This window comes from Parambassis ranga, chromosome 18 (genome assembly GCF_900634625.1).
Source record: "Parambassis ranga chromosome 18, fParRan2.1, whole genome shotgun sequence".
Classification (NCBI taxonomy): Eukaryota; Metazoa; Chordata; class Actinopteri; family Ambassidae; genus Parambassis; species Parambassis ranga.
In genome coordinates, this window is record NC_041038.1 from 1,703,598 (window position 1) to 1,718,671 (window position 15,074).

Here is a 15,074-nt window from a genome sequence, read left to right on the forward strand (position 1 = left end):
TGCAGACAAAATGACTTGATAAGAACAAGTGCAACATTAGAAAACTTTTTTAGAAAATTACACAAAGTCTAGTTTGTTATAGAGCAATATTCAAAATGTTTGTCTGAAAACAGGGTTCTCATTTTCCATAACCAATCTCTGTTAAAGTGGAAGAACAGCGCCCTCTTCCTGTTGATTTCAGCAGGTTTCTTTGCATGTAAAGTGTCAATTGTATGATGTGGCATGTTTTTTGTTGTGTTATCAATGTCAGCACAGAGATAACGTTCTACAAAAACTTGCCATCACACATCCTACTCTGCAGGTTTAAGTCATGTTTGAACCGTTTTTCTTGTTTTATTGTGAAAGGATAGTATTTCTCCTGTGTTTTCTTCCTTTGAACACCTAAACCAGTTTTTCCTGTTCTTAAAATCAATTTGGTCTATACAATTAATACATAAAAACAGGCATCATCTATTTTATGGCTCAATTATGTAGTATTCTATATGAAATACTATATGTTTAACTAGTCCTACAAACAAAAAATCAAAACACAAACAATTTTATTAAAAAAATAGCAACAGTTGATTTTCTGCGATGTTTAATTTACGAAAAATTGTAAACTTGCATCAATATGTGCAACATTTTTTTCAAGTACATACACACACAAAAAATAGCAGCCGCTACTTCTGCACTCAACTCTGCACATAAAAGAGACAGCTGCAGAGAAGTTGCTGATTTTTTTGTAAAGTAAGTAATTCATAGCTTATAATGTGTACAATAATGCACATATTTTTTGTATTTTATTTTATTTTATTTTTTTGTGTGTTTTTTACAGAATCGTGCTAGAGGAAATACTTTGTTTTTGAAGCATTTTTAACAGACCTCTCAGATACCTCCTCTTCCTTCTTGATCGGTTGTTTCTCTTCAGTTAATAAGAGGGGATAAAATGATCCTTGATGACCATGATAACATCTTGCCACTAGAGGGCAGTGGGCCCCCAGAAGTATCCCCATCTTTTGAAGTTAATTCTAGTCCTACTAAAAATAGCTCATCATCGCCATGGTGATGGTACTGATGCAGATGGATGCAGACAGCATCATTTTTCTTCCCCACTAACAACAGTTAGTGTTCACTGAATGATATAATAAGCAGACAATATGAGTGGAGATAATCACCCTACTTAGACCACATAGCACTTCAACTGAACACAAACAAAATCCATCACAGTGAAGCCACAGGTTTCCTGGTGATGGATTAGGTCAGATTACAGGCTAAATGAGGATTAATGAGATCCAGTTAACAACATGTGTGCCAGGTGAATCTGATCAGACTGTTAGGATGTGCATAGACTTGATCTGCAGTGAAAGGATTTTCTTCCAGTGCCATTTTTTTTACTTTTGTGTTTGCCCACAGATGTCAATTAATTATAGTGATAGCATGGCCTGATTACTTTGATTAGCCACTAGCGTCCTACTAATGACTGACCTAGTAAAATACACACACTGTGTCATCAGGAGCTCCTTTGCCACCTCCATCTGAGGGTGCACATTTTGGAACGTAGATTAAAGTACTGTATAAATGCTGTATAGTAATATGGTAAATTTCTCAGGCTTGGAAACAGTGTTTTGGCTGAGGAAGATAATGCGGTGACACTCAAAGGTAGAGAGTTGTAACACCTACACATATATTTTTGCAGTCTCTGTTTAGTCTCACAGCTGGCTGGAGAGCAGTGTTACTGTCCAGATCACAGAGCTGACATGTTGTTTGTGCTGCGTTTATGTACCTCTATACGCATTGCTAAAACTTGGCTTTAGTATCTTAATTTTTTTACACACAGAGCCATTCTGTGGAGACCATCTATGTGGTTGCTAAGGCAGCTGCACTGATTTCACTTACTAAAAATGTTCCTTTTGATGGTTTCTGTGTTCTAACTGTGGTAAAGCACTTTGTAAAGTTAGCATTTAAATATGCTGTGTATATGATATGATATTATATTATTACTGGCTTTAGAGTGAAATATCTCTTTATTTCAAATCTCCTCACTCACTCCTTGCAAAATCTTGCAGCAGTATGTTTTTGTTCTAATGTTTCCTCCAGACTTTTAGGGTTCAGCTTGTGGTCCCAGCCTGTCAGAACTGCTGCATTAAACTGAAGTGGCCTGAGGTCAAGTCTCTGGTTTACTCTCAGGTATCACAAACATCTGTGGAATGACCTGAAGGTGACACTTATCATCCAGTCTGACTGAGAATAATGGGACAAAATCCAGGTGTGCAGGCCTGTAGAGACATGACAAAGAATGCATGAAGCTGTTCGGGCCTCTACACAAAAACAGAGTCTGAAGGCAGGTTTGGTCTCAGTACTGGTAGGGATTAGACTGCAGTTTTAAGTGCTATGTGTTTTTATATACAAGTAGCTTAATTATTTAAGTTGCCATTGTAGTGCCATCTGTACAGATTATCAATTTAATTGTATAACAGATAAAAGAAGCTGCTATTGCACTTTGCACTGGACTAAAAAGGACATCCAATAGTTTATGGATGTGTTATCATAATGTGTACAGACAAGTGAAGACTCCCTCCTTCCTGTGTTTAAATGGACTCTGTGTGATGATTATTCTATGATGGCAGTGTGTTGAAAAGGTGATTGTGTAGGTGGAAGGAATCCACAGCACAGTTCTTCTGAACTCTGTTTCTCATCATAGTTGTGAGATGTTACTGATGGATGCTGTGTGATGGTATAGGAGTGTATAAATCATTTCCATTCTTGTCCACTTGAATGTCCACTTTAATGCATAATCTGTATGATTCTGTATGTGCAAATACCACTCTCATTTATGATAGCCTCAGTATGTATAACTATGCCACATGCACAGCTGTATCCTGCTGGGGACAACTTTTTCCATGAAGACTGTTGCTAAGAAGACTGACTCATAATCGAAGTGGAAAATGTCAAAATTTCATTGTCTGTTATTTCATTCAGAGGTTCTGTGCTGCTTATCTAAGTGCAGGCAGAGGTGTGAGGACAATGGGTTTTGCACGTTGATTCGTTTTTCTGATCTCTGTGAGGTGTCTAAGGGTCCCTTGACATTTTGGATCAATAACCCTGGTTACTATTGATTAGTGCAACAGGGAAGCTTTATGAGCCTGAAAGATGATCCTGTGAGGTGTTAAAGAATGTCTGAAGTAATTAGAGGTTTTATTGATCCAACTGACTCAACAGTGTTTCTCAAATTATACAGACCAAGCTTCTTCTTCTTCTTCTCCTTTTTTTGTTGTAAATTCTAATATCTTTTTGTTTTTTTTAATCACATATTCTTAGTCTGTGCAATGTTTTCTGGGTAATGGAGTCATGCAAACAGTGTAGTTCTAATTTAGCCATTTCATGTAATTCTTACAGAAAAACAATAAGGCCTATGGTTTATATTTCTTTAATTTAGATGATTCTTTTTTGTAAATCAAATATTGGAAACCATAGTAAGTCTCTACTCTAGCAGGGCGACCGTACTGCGTCTAGGTGGCGCCCATGTGCAGCACTTCCAATGAGGAAGCGTCGTCAAGACGTTACATTTTAAGACAAGATAGGATATGAACATGTTTGACCTCCAAAATAAAACCAAGGAACTTGGCCAAGAAGTAAGAAGTTCAACAAGTGTGACCTACCTCTTTATAGCTTTTAATTTATTTGAAGCATGCACTCTTGTTTTTTCTTAATTTGTTTAAATAGTTAAACCCCATAGTTAAATATTTTATCTTTTTTGTGCTTTATTATCTATGTAACTTAAGTTAAAGATACATTGCATTTTTTTTAGATATTTAATTAATATAAAATTATGATTTCCCTTAAATTACATCTCGGGGACATCAAAAGAGCCTGCTTTTATTTTGAAGATTCACTACCGGAAGTCTAAAATGGTTTATTACCGCTGTCTTGACGGCGGGCAACTAATCCAAGTGTCAGTGTGGAGACAAACACAACAGCAGGTCGCGACGTCCCTGTCAAGTCCAGGACTAAACGGGGTCTGCTAACCGGAGCGGGGAGAACCGACACCGAGCTTTCAGCGCGTTCAGGACTCATTCTCCACTAACTTTGTTTTATTGCTCTTCTCTCCAAACGGCGACAAGTGGCACTTGAGGACGCGGAGGGGAGAAAAGGATTTGTGGAGAGCATTACAGCAGCTGAGGCTTTCAGTTTTTTTCCGAGTCGGTCTCCCTTTCTCACCTTAACATGGCTTCAACTACCTGCACCAGGTTTACCGATGAGTACCAGCTGTACGAGGAGCTGGGGAAGTAAGTTCACTTTCATTACTCGCTCTTTTTATTGAAGGTTGTTGGTGAAGCTTAGATAGCCCGCTGCTTTTAATGTGGCTCTTTGGATTTACCGACCTCCTCCTACCTGCTGCTACCTGGACGGGCGCAGTTGGCGGGTTCGGGTGTGGACAGGCCAACTCCCATTCAAAAAAAATCTGGATTTAACTTTCACCAAAATTAAGCTGCGCACGCGGAAATATTTCGGTCTTACTATTTAACAAGTTGTTATACTTTTACGGTCTGTGCTTTCGTATGTGACGCAACTTTTTTTTAAATGATTCTCCTTGTTCTTAGAGTGTATAGCATAGAGTTTATTTCTGAACACGATAACACCAAACAAAACGTTTAACAAATAGTTAAAGCTGAAGGGAAACTCCGCCGACTGCTTTGAAAAATATGTCGAATATTTTAATGGCTGGTTATAGTTTCTCTGTTTTTTGCATTGTGTTTTATCGTGCGTGAATCTGCCCCAAAACAGAGAAAAACGTAAAAAAATGCAAAAATCTGTGCCGTCGCAGGTCAGCTGGGTCACTTTCGTTCGCACTTCATTTCCCAGCCTGCCGCAGGGAAATGAAGTGCGAACATGTAGTTTCAGTGATTAGGACTGTATTCACAGAAGTTCCCACTCTTTTCTGATGAATGGTAATGCTGTGGAATTTCTCAGTGTAGGACACACACACACACACACACACACACACACACACACTCTCTCTCTCTCTCTCTCTCCCCCTCCCACACACACACATGCTCTCTCTCTCTCTAACACACACACAAACATCACCCATTTAAGTGATTTTATTTCCGTCGTCAGAGAATGTGTAAAGCACGTACAGTTTGTACATTATTGTGCTTGTTGTGTTGAGGTTTGTAAGGGCGTGGCTCTCTCTGTGTTACTTTCTCTTCACAATCCTCACAGACATACACAGAGCACATTGTGACCTATCAGTATTAATCATTCATCACTTTAAATACCACCAGTTGCATCACTTTTGGTACTGATAACAGATAGCTGATTGAAATTGTACCTCGAAGCAAAATTCTCGTAATTGCTTTTCATGCTTAGTAATGTAGTAAAGTAGGCTGTAATAGTGTATTTTTAGATTGAGCACCTGTTTAAAGGTCTTTGGAAAAAGGGAGGTGTGAGTGCATGAGGACCACTGAAATGGTCTCATTAAAAGAAGGTGTGGTGTTTTTATTTTTTTATGTTTTTTTTAAGGAGATTAGAGTACGTTTTGAAAGGCAAATCGGTGTCACAGAGAGTGTGTTTACATGTATAGCGACATCCTGGTTATGAGCTGCTCATGTAAACATCCACATTTTTGAGAAACCTGGATATGCTGCCATATAATGTAGAAAGCAGGATACACCCGAAACCTGTTAGTGGGGCAATACCATTTTAACACAAATAAACAACATTTTTTTCCATAATCAACTACCCCTGAAATGACACATGGTAACCAAACAGTAGCCTTTAATACAGCAACTAAAACCTAAATATTAAATTGGATAATTAAACTTTTTGTGTTGAAGGAAAGCCAATCATGTGCCAGGAAGCAGCTTCTTACACTTATAAAACAAACATAATGTCCCATTTGCACGCTTACAAATCCAATGAAGCATTTTTGATGTGTACACTGGGGACACAGTAGATATTAGACAGTGTTTGCTAATCAGCCAATCTCTCCATCTTAATACCCAATGCTGATATTTTATTTTAAGGCCAGTATCTGCTGATCATAATCTAGCTGTTAATATCATGCTTCCTCAATGTTTACAGAAACACAATTGATAAGTCCTGGCTGGTGCTTTGCTTCTTTTTGACTAAAAACATATTAAAAATCTAATATTGCCACAAAGCATTGCTGCCTATACCACATTGAAGGCTGTTATCAAAACTTCTTTGATAACAGACATTTTTGTATAATTTTAATCATTTTGGTGCACTAATAATACTCACATATGTTTGGTTGGTTGCTCTGTCTGTGTCCGAAGAGGCACTAAGACACAGTGTGGAGCTGCAGGGCCCACCTGTTGTGGAAGCAGCCTTATAAACATTCATAGTGGTAATATGTGAAAAATGCAGCACTTAAATAGATTGAAGGCATAAAAATATGCTGCTACGCTGGTGCTTCTTAGAGCTTTACCGACACACACACACCTATTGAAGCAAGGGGCAGGATTAAAAATATATGTAAAAACCAAATGTAGGCTGATATTGATTGTGCTTTTTGTTTTTATTATTTGGATTTGTCTTTGCTGTGGAAAAAAATGGAAAGAAAATAGACCCTGTCCCTGACTGATAATTTTCTCTGCCAGTACCATCATCACAGATGTCTTGATATTGGCGTATATATTTGCCAGCTACAGTACTAGTTTAGGGAATAATAAACAATGCCACCAGTATGTATCACTATGCATACAAATATATATCTGCCAATATAGTAATATTAGAACATGTATGATCGTAGGTATTGGTCTTAACAATCCTATATCCTATCTTCACAAAATGTCATAACCCAGAGCCTCGTTCGAAAAGGGGTTCTATAGAGCTGTAGCACAATAAGGTGCTAACACAGTGTAAATGGTTCCGCTTTTTAGTATTTATGCATTTTCAAATTTAGCACAAAAAAAATTCTGAAAAAAGACAAAACAACAAACAAAAACAAACCAAAGACAAAAAAACATTAACTTCAAAACAATAAAAATACAATTCAACCATCAACAGCAAATAGTCCAGTTGTCAACATTACATTACAATGTCTTTACGGAATCCGCCATTTTTCTTTAACACATCCAATGAACAGAAGCAGAGGCAATTAGAGATGTATATCTGAGGTCTCCAGCTGCCATTGAGGGAGGATCTCCAGCGCCATTGATAAAGTGCAGGTGGTTTTAATACAAAAGCATTAAGAGGGCTTGTCCATGCTCTCCTCAGAATGACTCTGCTGGGTTCACTTCTTGTATTCCTTCATCATTCATCATTGTGTATTGGCCTGGATCACCAATACAGATGAAATTTGGCTTCAAAATGGACAATTCAATACATTCTTTCAGCAGGACAATCTGTAATTAATGGTTAATTTATTAATAGCAGAGCTGCAGACTTAAGTTGTAAAAATGAGGGCTTGACTTGCCCGATACACTATATGACTAAAACAGTTGTCAAAACTGTAAAAATTATCCATTAACCATTTTGTGAAGACACTTTGACCTGTACTACATGGAGGCTGGAGCGTATCCCAGTTGTCAGCAGGCAAGAGGCAGGGTAGACCCTGGTCTGGTCGCCAGTCTATCACAGAGCTAACAAAGAGAGACAAACAACCGGTCAAGCTTACACTCATACCCATGGTCTGCAGTACATCTAAAGTTATAAGGCTCTAGAACAAAATCAGGTTCTGGCATCGCAAGGCAAGATCTGTAGTCATAATGCTAGGTTGCAGATAAGACAATTTCAATGACATGCTCACTTGTTGTGGCACTTCTTATTGTGACACTACAAACTGTCTGGCCTCCAGAAGATGCTTTACCGGCTTAATTTGACGTCATGTTTGTCCTGTAGGGGTGCTTTCTCTGTGGTGAGGCGGTGCATGAAGATTTCCACAGGGCAGGAGTACGCTGCAAAAATAATCAATACTAAGAAGCTGTCTGCCAGGGGTGAGTACATAACTGACATGTGATTTTAAGCTCATAAAACAATCTTACAACTTTGTGTGTAGATACTCTTGTAAACTGTTACTTTACTTAAAACGGTTCCTTTTTTCACCATGTCACGCCTCAACATCCTTCATTTTTTTACTTGATGGTTTGTCATGTCTATAGTAGTGGCTGGTGGTCTAGTTTTAGGCTCTAGAACCACAGCTCACTGTTCCAGCATTACATTCAGTTTTGCTTTTCTATTTTTGTCATCAAAGCGGCATCAACTCAAACAGCTCTTTTTGTGACTCATTCTCCAGTATCAACCACAGCCTCTGATTTCTGATGAGCTGTACATGACTCACAGAGCCGTCTTTCACATTAAAAGCCAGAAATTAGGAGAAACTTTGATCTCTCTTGTCCCAATGACCTTTTTCTTTATTTTATTTCCTTCCCCTCAACCTTTTTTTATGTTCTCCATCATCATCTGTGCAGCATGGCCCGAGGCTCCCGCTGTCTGGATGCTGCATTGTTGATTGATCCCTGCTCGAGACCCTAATGGGCTTATGCCACAGCACAAAAAAATACACAAAACACAAGGAGATAGGCTTAAAGAAGCACACAGTAATGGTCAGCTATCGCAAATGTAGCATCACAGAGGGAGGCGGAGGGTTTCCTTGCAGCATTCACAGCTGCGTGAAAAAAAGCAAAACTATTAGTACACGCAGTTTAAAATGAGGACACAAACAATCAAATTAAACACAGAAAATCTATTTTGCAGTTCACAATGTCTTTATTTATCTTATTGTGATAGGCTGAATGAGAAATCTCATAGTTCACAGCTCTAATTATTGCTTCAGAAGTGATGAAATGAGCAGATATTTAGAGAAGGAAATGAATTATTCCATAGCATGGTTAAACTGGTACATTTAGACAAACTGATCAGTTAAACACCTATAAAACTACATTTACAACTAAATCTGTTTACTCGTACATGCATATTGCAGTCATTAAAATGATAAAAACCACAATAATCTGCCTTACAGGTCCTTGAAGTGATAGCAGTGACCCTTAGACTGCACTGAAGGCACTTTCTGACACAGGCAGCTACAGTACTCCACTGTCAATGCAGCTGATAGATGTTAATGCAGGCAGGATGAATTGAAGGTCACGTTCAATGAGGGGAAACCCCGCAGTCACTGCCAATGCTGATGCTGCTGCTGCAGCATGATGAGAAAAACTAGACGGGAAGCTCCATGTCATTGAAGAGGGTTTATGGCGGTAAATCTCGCCTCCACATCAGCAGCAAGCACTTTCTGCTGAAGGACTCTGCTGTGGAGTATTGAAGTGACTGCAAAGGAGTGCAGACAACACTCTCTTATTATTTATCTTGTAGTTCCTGTCTTATTTTTAAATACATTTGTCTGTGTGTTCACTTGAGGAATGCTGTCACACAGCACAAAGCAAGGTGCTTTGGTGGGGGACGTGTACCGGACACAGAGATGGCTTCATATGTAGCTGATTGGAGTTCATCTTCTATGAGTTACAGAGCTATCAGAATATATGTATGTGAGATTAGCAGTTTGTTCATGCTAAATATTGGTTGAATTACAGAAAAACAACCAAGATGTTTTTGGCCTTCCTCTCTTTTGAGGCAAAAGTGAAATTTCTGATTCTCACTTTTGGCAGCTTGATCTTGATCTTTGCCACATTGTTGCATTGCTGGCTTTGTTGTGTGAGACATTTTATTTTAATGTATGTAAGGGCTTCTACGGGTCAAGATCCAAAGTTGATATGAGCCTCTTTTGGCAACTTGCATGGTTCTTTCCAGGTTCCCTTTGAAGTGTCCTCATACTTCCACTGACCCTGGAAGCATTAAAGTCCTGCTTTATGATGGCCTAAGGCTTGGGTAGGTTGTCGAAAGCCTGCTTATTTTTTTGTTTCGGTATAGCTTTGCCTCTCTGTTATTGTGACTGCATGCTTTTTTAAGCATGTGTCATGTTAAAAGACAAAATCAAAAGCCCCAGTACTGGATAAATCCAGCAGTGTTATTCAGTTGTCCAGAACCGAAAGCCTGTCTTCACTGACAGCACATGCTTGTAGGAAAACTAGGACAGCGGTTAAACACAGACCTAGTGATGCTTGGACTCAGTGGAGTGGAAATGATCACTTGACAAACCCACCAGGCTGTGGAAAAGCTAGCTCTGGTTCAGAAGTCTGCCATTCTGCCTTTTTTTTTTTTGCTTCTGGAAAATACCAGAGGCCTCAGCCGCTCTCTGTGAACTCCTCATTCCCATGGAAACAAAAGAAATGGAGGGCTAAATATAGTCTGTGGGGTAATATAGGCGTTATTGTGTGCAATGCTTTTGGTGTTTCATGAATGTCTGAGCTGTGACACCTTTTAGCCATTTGAAAAATATCGTTTAGTTTCATGTCACACACAAATAGACTCACAAACTGTAACTCAACATAGCATTGCCAACTGCTTTTTATGTCAGCTGTAAGCTTGGCAACAGGGGTGATGACCCGACCCCACAACCCTGTGGTTTATATGGAGACTGGGTCAGCAGTGCCTAAATCCCTGCTGCCACACACACACGCTTAAAGAGTGCCTAAATAAAGTGCTCCATCAAAGGTGTGTGTGCCCTGCCAGCGGTTGGCTTAGCAGCTAATGTCAGGGGCTCAACACGTCATTTACACAGTGCCCTGCTAAGGCCAGACATGAAAGAAGTGGATCAAGAGAGATATATTTTGTGCGTGTGTGTGTATTATAAAAGGAAAGGGGAGCTTACATGTACACGTACGTGTGCTGCCCGTACAGTCTAAATGGTTACTGAGTGTCTTGTCATTGTATCCACAGCTCAGCCCTCAGGTTTTGGCTGACCCATATGGCCTAAAACCAGTGAGCTGTTCTTACAGGTCCTGTGAAACGAGCATAAGTGATGACTCGGTACCCCTGAGAGAATGTCCTTGTGTCTGTGTCACAACTCAAATAGTCCATCCCTCATGCCTTAAGTGTGTCCACAGACCTAAAAGAATGTGTATCTGAGGCATTCCTACAATTACATAGGCTTTTTGTCAAAAAATATTAGTCATTTTCTTCCCACTCTGTCTGAACTTACATATATTGGATGTCTGGTTTATAATTTAGTCAGGCACACTGCTGATGATGATGTCATTTCTGATTCATCCAGATGAGTGTCAGTGTATCTGCATGTTTGTGTGTATTTTAGGGAGATGCCGATTTTTCATTTTAATGCTGTCATTTTCTGTGCCGTTAAAGCATTGTGAATCCCTAACAAAAATCATTTTTGTGAAACTCAGTCTAAAACTACCCTTTTCTTTTGCTGATGACATAAGTGTAATTGTCAACATCCATGTTTGGAGTGTGATTCCACTGGTAGCAACAATTCAGACACTAGAAACCTCTTGTTTTCTCTCTGCCTGCTCTGACAGCTTTCCTCAGGGGAAAACAGAGTAGGTTTTGTTTTCTCTCCTTCCAAGGCTCTATCAGTCTGAATTGATTTTAACATGAGCATAAAACCTCAGTGTTTTTAACCCTGTTATTGACTCAAAAGCCTCCAGAGGTCATTAAACTTGATTATCCCATATTTGATCCACACAAAGAGGGAAATGTGAGAATTTGTAGCCAAATGATGGAAGCGTTTAGATGACTGTATAGTTGTAGTAATTCACCCCAGACTCCTTTTTTTTTCTTGAAGTGATGCACAGCTGCTTGCAGCCGGCTAAAAATATCTCATTAGGCTTACATGAGGGAGCATGAAAAACAGAAATCAGGCTGCCGTGTAATAGAGCAACTGTCAGCGGGAGTGGAGGACTCCCCAGTCCATGGCAAAAGGTATTTTCATCTCTGCCTGCCTAATTTTCCCGTCAATCAACTGGCAAGGCTTATCATTACAGCCTTTCTTATTCTAAATGTAATTAATGTTATTTCCACTTCAGCTCTGACTAACTGGATTCAATCTGGAGATGAACAAGTGAATTAGTGATGAGAGGGGAAATAAAGGAATGGAGGACAACAAGTCAGGGAAAATCAGCAGCATGAAATATGTATGATAAGATAAACAGAATGGCATCTGTGAGACTCCAAGGTGAACCAAAGCAAGGCAATACAGCCCTACCTATTCATCAATATAAAAAATATATTAAGAGTTGTGCCATATTTTGCTTATATTGATATACAGTTCATAAGAGGCCCATTTTTAATGCAGTTGGCTGTTGGTAGTTGCTAAGCTGATTTATCCGCTATCAGCTCCTGTGTCAGAGCCCACAGGAAGTATTTTATCAATACTGATAAGCTGCATTTGTCCTCGTGGAGTAATACTAGAGGATTGATTTCTTTGGCTTGGTGGCTCAGTCTGAAGTCAGGCTTTTGTTTAAATCAATCTGGAGAAGGGTAAAAGGGTTAAATGTTTTATTCTTTTATGTTTTTAATAAATGAATAATGGCAGGCATACCGTTCCAAAAGAAAGAATATAAAATGTCTTGTGCCAGTTTCTTGACTGTGATCTTTCTTTCTATGTAAACGTACAGATGATACAGGTTGCCAAGTTATTCGTTTAACCCATTGGAGAGAACAAAAACAGCTCCTCCTCACCAGAAATGTCTATATTTCAGCCCTTAAAAAGGGAACATGTTTGCTTATGTCTCCAACAGTATCTTTGTGTGTGGGGGGGCCATCGCAACAGTTTGCCTTGTAAAGTGTCTTTGAAATAGATGTGTGTTTTTAAGATGATCTTCTCTTCCCTACCCTGTTTTTAGTTCCTAACCTTAGCCAGTAGTTTTTGTATGCCGAATACAAACAAAACCTAACTGCAAGTAAAAGATGACAAAACAGGGACTTGAACCTTGTTATGTATACCTGTATACCTCCACCCTCCTTACTGTACTTGGACTTTTGTAGTCTGTTTCGGTCCTATGTTAGGATGACATCTGGCTATATGATCATATTTTCCATCAACATAACATAATACATCATAGATTGGGGAATATAATAAATGTAAATATGTGTCAGGTTCGGTGGATATATTAACTACCAAATGCTTAGGACTTAATAACCCCTTCTCTGACTTTCAGCACAATTATCCTTTGGAGGAAGGATTGTTGTCGTATTCCACTGAATCACTGAAGCCTTTTGCAGCTCATTGTAAAGCTGCAAGGACTGGACTCAGCAGTCAGTCTTTGTACTTTTTATATACTGCTGGAAATCAGTGGATTGGTTTGGTTCAGGTAAACCATTTGCTTTTTTCAATCATTTGTGAAACCCTCCCATCTAAGCATCATTCACTCAGGTGCTGTCTCTTTGTGTCTTTGAAACACAGGGATAAACTGGAGTATTCTCTTTGGGTTTTACTCTAAATCCTCATTTAGCCAAGTAGGCCAGCCACTTGAGGGGCAGGCTGCCTACTTTAATTAGGGCCTCTTGTCTGTCAGACAGAGACTGGTTGCTCCAATCTAAAGACAACATCTTCCAGCAATGCTCTCCTGCGACTTAATAAACCACTTTGTTGGCTCTTTGAGAGGACAAGGTTAGTCCCTTTCTGCCCCCCCCCTGAAGCTTTATGGCTCTTTGGAGATGCAGCGCTAACCCTCTTTCCCTGTCCTTTTTTTATCTCAAGCCTATTTGCATTCCCTGTGAATGGAAACGCAAGGTCATTATTCTTCATGACGTTCACCTCTGAAATTCCATCTCTCAGACAATTGTCCATCGCTTTTTTTGCTGAGAAGATAAGGATGGAGTGTGAATGCATTAATGACCTGTGAGAGATGGGGGTCCCAGAACAGTTCTCATGCTTTAAAAAAGCCTCCCTGTGTTGCATCATGTATTCATACAGTATAATACCTGTGACAACAAGATTTGATGGCAAGATTTAAAAAATGAGCAGTTCTGTTCTTGTCAGGGCTCTAGGCCCCGTTATTGACCCCATAGTACAGGACAAAGTGGCTTATGAAGATAGATGGATTGTGTTGGTACAGAGGTTCTTGGCCCTGTTCTTGTGAAGCAATTGCAGTTTTGACTTTTAACTCTTGTCATGGCCAGATGACCACCACCTTTTCCAGTGTGCATTTGTGTAACAGGTCCACCGACACCCAAACTCATAATTTGTATACAGGGGTGTACTTTAAACATGTATAGGTTGTTTTCTTGCTCTTGTCAAGGCAGAAAGGTACCTGCCCGGAGGCTCGTCTCTGGATGTCTTTCTGGATAACTGTAAGGCCTTGAACGTACTATACAAAATGTCCTGGGATGACTTTTTTGGCACTGAGTGAATAAACTAGGATTCTCATAGATTACTTAAACTGGCCCCAAATGACATGCTCCCTTCTTGCTCTGGGTATTTTTAAGCTGATAATCAGGCCAAAAATGGCCCAGCATTATCATCATAAAATAATACAGGAACAAAAGCCTAATGAAAAGTGCTTTTGTTGTTTTTGAAAGTCATTGTTTTCAGTGTGAAGCATCTCAAGACTGCAAACGGCTAACAATGTCCACAGAGCCTTTTTAATAATGATGACCCTATACTATTAGAATGCCGCAGAGGGGGTTTCTCATGTGGCAATTAATGGTTACTATATCGCTAAAATAGTTTGGTGAAGTTGGGTCATGTCTTAGAGGGCTACTATCTCACACATAAGTAATAGGGCTTTCCTAGAACATGGACAACCCACGCATATTGTACACCAACAGTGGAGGTGAAAAGATGCCAGAACCATGCAAAATGCGTTGAAACTCTTGGCAAAAATGTTGTTTTGGCTCGCTCCTTCCATGCTTTCCCTCCCTTCAATATGTTTTTTCTGCCTCATGCTCAGTGGATGAAATCAGTGATTGCATCACTCACTGGAGCCGATTTGAGTCATGTTTTAAAGGGCCTCCACACAAGGAGCCATTTCTGTGGCTCAGAGGCGTTGGGCCAGACCTAGTGGATTTGTCATCTCAGGAAAAAATCTGGAACCTAATGCAACACTATTCTGTCACACTGGGCATCTCTCATCTGATTTTATCCAGTAGTGTTTGGCTGTCTTTGGTCATTTTTTCTGATCTGCAGTCTTTTAACATTTATGTGCACTGCATGGCACGGTCTAAGTGAATCAGATCAACAGTAAATAAATTATCAGGCCATCGCTTCTGTTGAT

At 39.5% G+C, this 15,074-nt stretch overlaps 1 protein-coding gene across 8 annotated transcripts in view; it reads left to right on the plus strand.

The window, feature by feature from the left end:
- Positions 1-3,920: 3,920 nt before the first annotated feature.
- Positions 3,921-15,074, plus strand: part of LOC114450658 (calcium/calmodulin-dependent protein kinase type II delta chain) — a 74,295-nt gene continuing 63,141 nt past the window's right edge. For all 8 annotated transcript variants that reach the window (XM_028428915.1, XM_028428913.1, XM_028428920.1 and 5 more), the window contains exons 1-2: positions 3,921-4,265; positions 7,846-7,940. In XM_028428915.1, coding sequence (XP_028284716.1) covers positions 4,204-4,265; positions 7,846-7,940 — 157 coding nt within the window. In that variant the 5' untranslated portion in view covers positions 3,921-4,203. The remainder of the gene's footprint in view (positions 4,266-7,845; positions 7,941-15,074) is intronic.